Here is a 10,034-nt window from a genome sequence, read left to right as displayed (position 1 = left end):
ATGAGGAAGCTAGACAACACATGAAGAAGTACATACACTCGAGTGTATAACAGGTAATAGTAACTTCTTTAAAGAAAAATAGAGGAGAGTGTGGTAGATTAACAACAGCCTACAACTATGTGAATCTCAATCTCTAGGGCCTGTGAATATATTATGTTCTATAGCAAAGGTGACTTTGTGAATGCCATTGAGCTGAGGATTATCTAGGCGATTCTCATGGAATCACACACTCCCTTGTAAGAGGGACAGAGAATGTTCAAGGTCAGACAAAGAAAGGGGATCAATGAATGGAAACAGAAAGATTATGAAACATGCTGGCGTGGAAGATGGAAGAAAGAGTGAAATCCAAAAGCAGCATAGCTCTAGGAGCTCGAAGGGTCGAGGAATGAGTACTCCCCAAGAAAAATGGGAGGTTTACTGACACCTTGATTTTCTTTTTGATTCAGACAGTTTCATGTAGCTCAAGCTGGTCCAGAACTCATTATGTGGCCAAAGAAAACCCTGACTTTTGACCCTCCTTCCTCCACTCCTCTGCCTGAGGGCTGGGATTATAGGTGTGTCCCATCACACACAACCTGTATGATTCCTGTCTTTGTGCACGCTAGTGCACAGATGAGGGCAGGCTGACAGGAGTGAGCCATGGGGGTGGAATGGACAGGATTTGTAGTGAGTTGAATGGGAGGCAGGAGACAAAGGATAAAAAGATAGTGCGTGGGATTCTGATGATATTCATTGATTTAAAACATTCTGGGAAGAACATATTTGTGATGGAAAATAGTGAGTTAGATACATCTCTGAGGTTTACTGGTCAGGTAAACAGAGGTGAGATTTAGCCACCTGGAACATAATATCTGAAGTTCAGAACAGTTCTGGAGTTGATGGCATCATCTCTGGGACCCTGGCCTGTGTGTGTGTGTGTGTGTGTGTGTGTGTGTGTGTGTGTGTGTGTGTATGTGATCCTAAGGACCTGGGTCTGGAAGCACAGAAATCTTTAGAACCCTTGAAGGAGTCAGCTCAACAGAGAGAAAAAGTGGGAGCATGGACCTTATTACTTCCATCTTCAAGGCAAGTCAAAGCCAATGTTTGCAACTCCTGGCCTGGCTGAAGCTTGATAAATGGCAACCTGCCCCTTTGTAAAGGTCCTGAGAAGTAGCCATTGCCTTGGCCTGTTTGCCTTGGCTCTCCGGGAGCTTCTCAAATGCCAAGGAGCTCGAATCTGCCTGACAGCTGTGAATACAAGAAGTTAACTCTAGAACTGAACTCTTCCTGGGACAGGCACAGCCCTTTCCCATCAGTGACTGCCTGCAAGAGGCTTAGCCGTAGCTGGAGTCCAGCTCCAAGGAACAGCTCCCTGGCTGCCATCAGATGAAACCGGGGCTCTTCACTGATTGCCCAGGAAGGCTAAGCATTGGCCTTCAGTGCCTTGGACTGAAGTCCCTGCTTACCTGGCATGCTGGAGATTTGTGTTTGGAAGGGATTTGGCAACAACAAACGGTTCAAGCTTTGAGAGCAGAGAAACTCTCCTGCAGCTAGCTCTTCTGACTGAGTGTGACCAGGACAGAGTGTGAACTGGCTGCCCATGAGATGAACAGAATCCTTAATACAGGAGACCCTGGTTTTAAATCCCCCTTCAAAACCTGACTTCTCCTACCCCATAGCATTTTAAGGACCTTGTAAAGCCCCTTTAGCGCCCAGTCCACTCTTGCTTTCTGGTTGCGATTCTCAGTCTTGGCTAAATATTGGATTTACACAGGGAACTGTGTCTGAAATCTGGACCCCATCCCTGAAGACTGCAATTTAATTGGCTTCAAAGGTGGTCAGGACAACCCCCCAGGTAACTCTAATAAGCAATCACAGTGGCGGAAAAGCACCCCTATTATCAAGAGGAAGCTGAACGTGAACACTGAGGCCTCACTGCTGAACAGCGGTTGTGTGGCTGTGCTTTGCTGGACAACACCTGCTCCTTGCAGTCTCTCTACAGCAGTGTTAGGCCCAGGCACAGCCAAAGCTGAAGAAGAGGCATCTGGGGAAAGGCTCTAAATAGTTGCACTACACCAGGGATGTGCTTACCCTTAATCTTAGCTTTGTAAGGTGCGCATTTGTCTAAGCAAATCAGGAGTTTGTGGATACTCCTAGGCAAGGATACAAACGTTGTCATAGAGGTAAGGCAGCTCCTTGGGGAATCTCAGAGGAGACCCCTGAGAAGGTGGACAGAACCTTCCACACGGAAACTCTTTTTTGTGTCTCCTGGCCAGCAACTTCTTCAATCACCCAATAAGTAGATTCTTAGAGATGCAGATTTGGTGGCGGTTGTGGTGGTGGTGGTGGTGGGGGGGGGGGGTGGAAGAAGACAGAGTCTTACTATGTAGCTCCACCTGGCCTGGAACTCAGAGAAGTCCACCTGCCTCTGCCTCCTGAGTGCTGGGACTAAAGGCATGAGTCACCACTCAGTATTTTGGGTACCCTCAGACCTATTTGATAAGAACCTGCACTTTATTTAACAAGGGACCAGGTGGTGTCTACCAAGCCAATTTGGGGCATGCTGTAGCCCGCGAACTCCTAAGGGGCAGCAAGGCCCAGAGAGGACAGAGGACAGCGAAACCAGGGGAAACTCCAGCGGCCCCGCCCTCCCGCCCCGCCTCCATTCAGGCTCGCTGCGCGGTTGCCCTGGCAGCACCGGACGCGGCCAAGGCCGAGGCTGTAGACACTCTTCCTTCCTAAAAAGCCTCGTGAGGGTCGCCAATTTCGACCAGCTCGCCGCCCGCCATGCTCCTGGGGAAACGCGGGAACCGGGTGGGCGCCCTGGAGGAGGGGACGCCCTTTGGGTCCCCCCAGCTCCCAGAGGTGGCGGCCGAGCGGGTCCTGCTTAGGGGCATCTTCGAGATCCAGAGGGAAAGCTGCGACGTGGTGCTGGGCGAGCGGGCCTTGCGGTGGCGGCGCATCCAGCCCGAGCTCCCGGCGGGTGAGTGGCGGCCCCCCATCTTCCCACGCCCCCCCTCCTCTCCGCAGCCGCCACGTCCTCCTGCCTCCTCCCCGACACCGAAACCCAGCTGACCCTTCCGCCTCTGAGCCTCCTGCCCGGGTTGTGATTGCAAACAGGAAGTTACAGTCCACCTTCCACCTGGAACAAGTTTTGAAATCCGATTTTTAATGAATTTCTAAAGAATATCGCATCACAGATTTGTGTTTTACGTAATTAAACTTACCGTCTATTGACTTAAAGTTTTTGATTAGAAAATACGATGCTGCACTTTGCAGTAGAAATATTTCAAGTCGTCTTCATTTAGAGGTGACTTGGCAAAGAATGGAATGTGGTTTACAGCCTATTTTAACTAGCTACATGTTTATAAAATTAAAAACAGCCGATTCCCCCCGCCCTCCGGAGAAAAACTCCTTGTGCTATGGTTTGTCATAGAATGGAAAAGTCATTGTTTGAAAGTTTCTCTTTCAAAAGTCTAACAAAATGAAACCATCCAGTCAGGGACTAGCTTTAGCTAGGTGTGTGAATTCTGGCTGAGGGCAATATGCAGTGGCGGCCACTTAAGCAATGCAACTTTGGGATTTAAGCAAAATGTTTTCACGTGTTTTGAAAACCCAAGATGAGGTATATACCTGCACCTTTGAAATTACAAGCTAGGCGCTAGGATGTGGAATCTTTCTGTTAGTCCATAAATCAGGCCGAGTTAGGGGATAGAAATGTTTATAACTAGAATTTGGATTAGCCCAGGGAACCAATTTAACCTAGAAGCTGATAGGATCAGACTGTGCAGTGAGACCCCGTGTAGGTCGGCACTGCAGCACAAAGGCAAATCGTGACATGAGCAAAGAAATGCTGTTACATAGTGAGTGGTGATTTAGGAAAAATAACTTTAATTAGCACTCCTGGTAATAGAATTTGAAAAGCTCTCTTGACAGTTTTATTACCCTGAAGTTTGCAAGTGCTTCTTCTGTTGAATTTTGCCCTAAGACCCTTTGGTTTTCTTTCTCTTCATTTGAGCACACTAGTTGTCTTTGCAATTAACACCTGGTATTTAAAACACCTTGAGCTTCTAATATTGGAGCCTCAGAAGCCTAGCACTTTTATTTGTAGAACAGCTCAAGAGGCGTTTTGCTAAATCCAGTGGGGTTCAGTGGCATAGATGTGAGTTATGAGAAATGAGTGAAGGGGCTCCAGAGCAGAGAGACTGGACCCGAGGCACCATACTTAGGAGGACATGGTGTTTGGATGTGTGGTAGAGGAGATCATGGTTGTTGTTGTTTGGCAGGTATCTGGCATCCCAAGGACGGGCTGGGGTGATGAGGTCTCTGGATATTATTGCATGGTGTATATGAGCTGTTATGAGAGCATTCATAACTCGTAGCATCTTAGCAGTTTAACTGATGAAACAAAATACAATGTGATCTTCCCCAAATTGCCCATCTTGAGCATGATGAGGGAAGACACTAATGTAGTTTTCTAAGGCCATGACTGCCAGAATTATGATTAATTGATGGTCTTTTTTGGCAGAGTGAGTATGGCCATAGTGATTGCAGTTCCCTTATTGGGTTCAAGGTTGACTTGGAGCGACAGTTGTGTTATCCTTCTCTGTAGAAGTGAGGCTTATTTGGGTCTACTGATCGAGGTGGGAGGCTTAGTCACACCAGAACACAGTTTTGGCCTTTTCTCTTTAAAATGAAGAGATGTTTTCCATTTAGTTTATTAGATCTTGTTAAGGAAGATAGTAACCCTGTGAGCAGTTATTCCCTTACAGCCTAAATGCTTTGGTACTTAGTGCTCAGACGTGTTGCTGAATGTTTTAAAGATGCAACCCAAAGACTAGTGTCTTTGCCTGATACCTAAAGACATGAGTACAAAGGCTGAGACTGCCACCAGCCACTCATTCATCAAATGTGAAGTACACAATAGTTTGTGAGGTGATCTAAAAAGCTACTGGATGTGGGCCTCACCATGAAGAATTTCAGTGTGTTCAAAGGAAAGCAATCTGTTCCTGATAAGGAAGTTAGCATAAAAGATCAATTAGCTGTTTAAGTCCCTACATCCCAAATAATGGGGGTGGGGCAGGAAAATTCAGCTTAATGGTATTTGATAAGGGTTTGTTGTCAGAAATCAAGATGTTAAGGGAGGGCCTGGAGTGTAGCTCAATGGTAGAGTTGATGGCTGATTGCCTGGGGTGTGTGAGGTACTGAGTTCAGTTCCTATACCCCTCTGAAGAGGAGGGAATCCTTCCTTGTGTCTTTTAGCCTTGGTGTCTCTTGGCATTCCTTGGCTTGTGGTTCCATAACTCCATGTCCTTACATGGACTTACACTGTCTCCATTTGTTCCCTTCCCATTCTTATAAGGTCAGTTGGCGTCATAGATAAAAGCCACCCTAAATTTAGGGTAATCTCTTAGCTGAATTACAATGGCAGACTATTCCTCAGTATGGTTCTAATCGAGGTTCCAACAGGATCTGAATTTTGAGGAGACAATTCATCTCACTAAATTGATGATGGGATTTGGAAAGACATTCTAGGTTGAAGGAATAAATTAAGAGGAGAAAATGAAAGGCTGTTGTCTGGGGATAATAACTGGTAAGCAGCAGACAAGATTGTAATAGAACATTCCCAAAGTAAACAGAGGCCTGAGGACAAGAAATTCAGGTTCAGTTTGGAAGAAAATATAAAGTTCTCTGCTGCATGAATTGTAAATGGTATTATAATAAAAAACCCAGAGCCAGATATTGGGGTAAATGCTGAAAGATCAGAGAGACACAGGACAAAGCCACTAGAGAAACTTTTCACCACTACCAAATTCTCAGGCTGAATGGAAGGAGAGATCCTATCTCCAGGCATCCTCTGACTGAAAGCCTCAGAGACCTCAGCCAAAAGGCTCTAGTTCCTGTCTCCTCACACCTTATATGCCTTTCTCCACCCAGCCATTTCACTTCCTTTTGGTGCTGGGATTAATGGCGTGTGTGCTTACAAAATACTAGGATTAAAGGTGTGTGCCTCCACTGCCTGGCTCTGTTTCTCTTCTAGACTGAATCAATCTCATGTAGTCCAGGGTGGCTTTGAACTCACAGAGATCCAGACTGATCTCTGCTTCCTGAGTGCTAGGATTAAAGGTGTGTGCCACTACTGCCTGGCATCTATGTTTAATCTAGTGGCTGGCTCTGTCCTTTGATCCTCAGGCAAACTTTATTTGATACATAATATATCACCACAGTTCTCTCATGTTTTTCTTTAATTTAAAATTGATTCACAGCATCTCTATCCTAAGGCCTCTCACTGATGATCGTCTGTGCCATCCCTATTGAAACTGCCCACCTTCCAAGCCTCTTCTGTGTTAACGACTTTGATTTTATTCCATTCACATGTGCCTACCCATGTCTCTTCAGGTGCCTACCCTACATATAGTCGCTCAAGTCTATCTCTTTGGGCTCAGGAAGGATGTTATCTCCTCATCCGTTGATATTAGCTTTTTTTTTTTTTCCTCAGCTCTTTTAGTTAATCATGATAATGTGCTCAAGACTTGCTCTTCCTGACAGCCCACGGTTTGGATCTAAAAAGACTCCTTCTCCCTGTTTCCCTACCTCCTTCTCACTTTGTCTAATGAGCTTCTAGATAAATGGTGTCTCACACCTCCTCCTCTGAGTCACCTCTGACTTATCCCTCAATTCTGCTCTCTTCCTCTTGCTGAACGTGCCCAGGAAATGGTTGGAAACAATTTCTGATTGTTCAATCCAATGGGAAATTCCAGTCCTTCCCTTTATGGATTTCTCCTTCATATGACTGTTGACTCAACTCCATTAGCTTGATGCCAACAGCACCTAGCTCTTCAGTCTCACCTGGGACTTCATTCTACATACTTGTAAAATTTGGTGTTCCCAAGGAGTCTGGTCTATATAGAGTCATAATAGGCAGGCAGTGTAGCCCATGAATCTTCCAACTGTCCAGTATATCCACATTGTATGTATTAATTGCCCCAAAGTCGCTTTGTAGATATCTTTGATATTTGATCAACGGCTGTTATTTTGCAGAGCTTGTATATTGGGGTCAGCACCATTCATAGTTTCAGACACCCATTGGAACATATTCCTGATGAGTAAAGGGGGGAATTACCACATTTCTGAAGGTCAGACAAGATGTGATGCCAAAGAGAACTGGTTGTACTAGTAATAAGGCAGTAGGAGTACTATGCTTAGGTCCAAGGGGCAAATTAAGGGAGCAGGCCTGAGTTTGGAGACCATGTGGATAAAGCCACTATGCCTTTGCCTTAACATGACTCATTTCTTCCAGCAACCCTACAGGGAAGAAGATTAGGATTCACTTACCTTAGCTTCTGTCTTGTGTTCCAGGCCAACAATCCTTAGGCAGAAGTAAGATGAGTTCTTGCTATGGTCCACATGTTTTGGCTTGCTGGGCACAGTGCAAGTGAAAAATGATGGAGTCTAGGTCTGGAGAAGGGAAGACAGTCAGAACATCTGTTTTGTTTACTCTCAGCATCCTGGCAAGTACCAGACACACGAACATTTACTGTTGAACAAGTTTGTGACTGATTGCTGGCCTCATGAACTTCAGTTTTGTCTAGTGTCTTGTACCATGATAAATACTAAGTATTGATTCCTCATCATCTGCAAGAGGATTATCACCTCCCTTCTCTACCTTAACAATCGGAACTCTTAGCCAGGCTGTGGTGGTACACACCATTAATCCCAGCACTTGGGAGGCTGAGGTGGTCAGATCTCTAAGTTTGAAGTCAGTCTGGTCTGTGTAGTGAGTTCTAGGACAGCCAGGGATACTCAGAGAAACCCTGCCTCAAAAAATAAAGAAAAGAAAAGAACTGGAACTCTTTATAAAAATGTTCTGAGGCTCATCTCCAATATATAACTGTAGGCTGAGTTTCTCTGTATCCCAGCAGCTGCTCCCAAATAACCAGTTCTCATTTTTAATTAAAAAAAAAAAAACTGATTGACTTGTAGCTCAGGCTTATTACTAACTAGCTCTTACAACTTAAATTAACCTATTTTTGTTAATCTACACTCTGCCACATGGCGTTACCTCTCTTTCATCTTGTACCTCCGTGTCTCTCTGGTGACTCCTCTGACTCCACTGTTTTCCCCAGCATTCTCTCTGCCCCCCAAATCCTGCTTGACTATTGGACGATCATCTTTTTATTAACAATGAGACCAACACATTTTCACAGCCTACAGAAGGATTATTCCACAGCACATAGCTCATCAAAGTGAAAGTTTCTTAATCAGAGTGGTGAATCTCTCTTCTTAGTGCCTAGTGGGACCAAGTTTGTTTCTTTGAAAACCCACTGAGTAGGGAATGGCCTAGGAGAGACACTGTCTAACATAGCACAAGGTCTCCATGATCTACACCTGCCTGACTCTGTATCTTTATTTCTCAGTGCGTTCCTCAAACTTCACCGCCTTGTAATGGATGGGATGACAGAAATAGTGCACCATAGACTGAGTTTTTCGTGTGACTCCTGCTGCTCAAAATTAGCTTCCTCTACTCTTCTTTCAATGCTTCCACGTTTACACTCATTAAAACTAATGAAGACTCATTATAGGTTTTTCTCCATTCTCATCAGGCATTTGGGCTTCGTATACTGAAACACGAATAACCATTTTATTCTCACTGGAGGACAAGCTCCTTGTGTGTCTTAACTTTATATTGTTTCCAGATTTCTAATATAAGAGTTAGTGTTGCCCCATTTTTTTCTGTGAGGGTCTAGCAGGGAGTTTCTGTTTTGCTCAGCTTCAGGGTTATAAAGACCAGGAGTCTGGCACTGTTGTTTAAACTATATGAACCATAAGACATTATCCAGTTCAGAGAATGATATTATTTATTGCTGCAATGGTCCTTAATGATCTTCTGATTTGAACCACAAATTATGACTGCTTTCCTTGTAGATCTTAGATGGGTTTATTCTTGCTGATATAAGGTAGTTGACAAAGGAGCTGCCTGTGACCTAGAAGGTGGCAGTATCCTAAAGAAATGAGAGTGGAGTCATGTGAGATTTCTGAGACCAAACATAAATTTTGGTCACATAAACCCAAGACTTGGACTCTGCCAAGAAAGAGCAGGTCAGGTGCAGGGCCTAATGCAGGCCTTTTCCCACCTGGCGTTAGGACTGGGTATAAAGTGCCAAGATTTACAGAGAAGCTCAGAAAGATGTGGGCAGATAGATACAACTGACATTTACCTATTTATCTTTTAACTTTTACTGAATTTGTTATTTGGCAATTTCATATATGTATAAGGTACATTCTGATTATTGTAATGTCATACCCTCTAAAGTCTCTCTTATCCCTATCAACATCCCCTCCTACCTATAATTCAAACATTAAATTCTTGAGGCCCACGGAATTTTCCCAGCATCATTTGTGCAATTATGAGTTTGGATCTAGCCCTGGTGGGCTCCTCAGTGGCGACACAACTAAAGACGTGACTGTTCCTCCCTCAGAATCCATCAGTAGACAGTAGCTCAACTGGTAGGGATAGGGCTCTATGGACTTCCCCTGGATCCATGATGGATTGTTGATATGGATCCATGATGGACTGTTGATAGCCTAGTCTTTTGTAGATCTAGTGCGTATAGCCAAAATTGTTGAAATTCATCCGTTTTATACTATGACTGTTTACTAGCTCAGATATTTCCAGAGTTTAATATTCTCATCAGTAAGGATTGCCTAATGCATTGTTTTCTGTCCCAACCAATGACTCACTTCTAGGAGCATGTGTTTGTTAAGTGGCAATCTTTAATTTGGAGTGTCTGATAGAAGTAGATGGTACAACACTTTGTACATTCCAAGAATGAAGATGTTCTATTGTCTTGTGTGATCAGATGTTATCTCTTATCCACAAAACAAAAGTGACTGATAGAGAAAGCAAGGAATGGGGGGTGTTAGGCTAGATCAAGCTTAGTTGTACTTCATTTACAAATGATGTATTTAGAGATTTCTGTGGCATGTATCAATAAGCCCAATGCTTCTCATGCTGAGAACATGTCTCCTCTGTTCTTTCTTTTTGCTCTGAAGTG

General features: G+C 44.3%; 1 protein-coding gene across 1 annotated transcript in view; it reads left to right on the top strand.

Moving 5' to 3' along the window:
* Nucleotides 1-2,682: 2,682 nt before the first annotated feature.
* The window catches only part of Cerkl (ceramide kinase like), a 108,098-nt gene continuing 100,746 nt past the window's right edge, over nt 2,683-10,034 (top strand). Inside the window, exon 1 of the mRNA XM_059260785.1 lies at nt 2,683-2,962. Within this exon, the coding sequence (XP_059116768.1) occupies nt 2,767-2,962 (196 nt within the window). The 5' untranslated portion in view covers nt 2,683-2,766. The remainder of the gene's footprint in view (nt 2,963-10,034) is intronic.

The sequence above is a fragment of the Peromyscus eremicus genome, chromosome 4 (genome assembly GCF_949786415.1).
Source record: "Peromyscus eremicus chromosome 4, PerEre_H2_v1, whole genome shotgun sequence".
Classification (NCBI taxonomy): Eukaryota; Metazoa; Chordata; class Mammalia; order Rodentia; family Cricetidae; genus Peromyscus; species Peromyscus eremicus.
The sequence above is the reverse complement of the archived record's forward strand: the minus strand, read 5'-3'. Positions and strand labels throughout refer to the sequence as shown.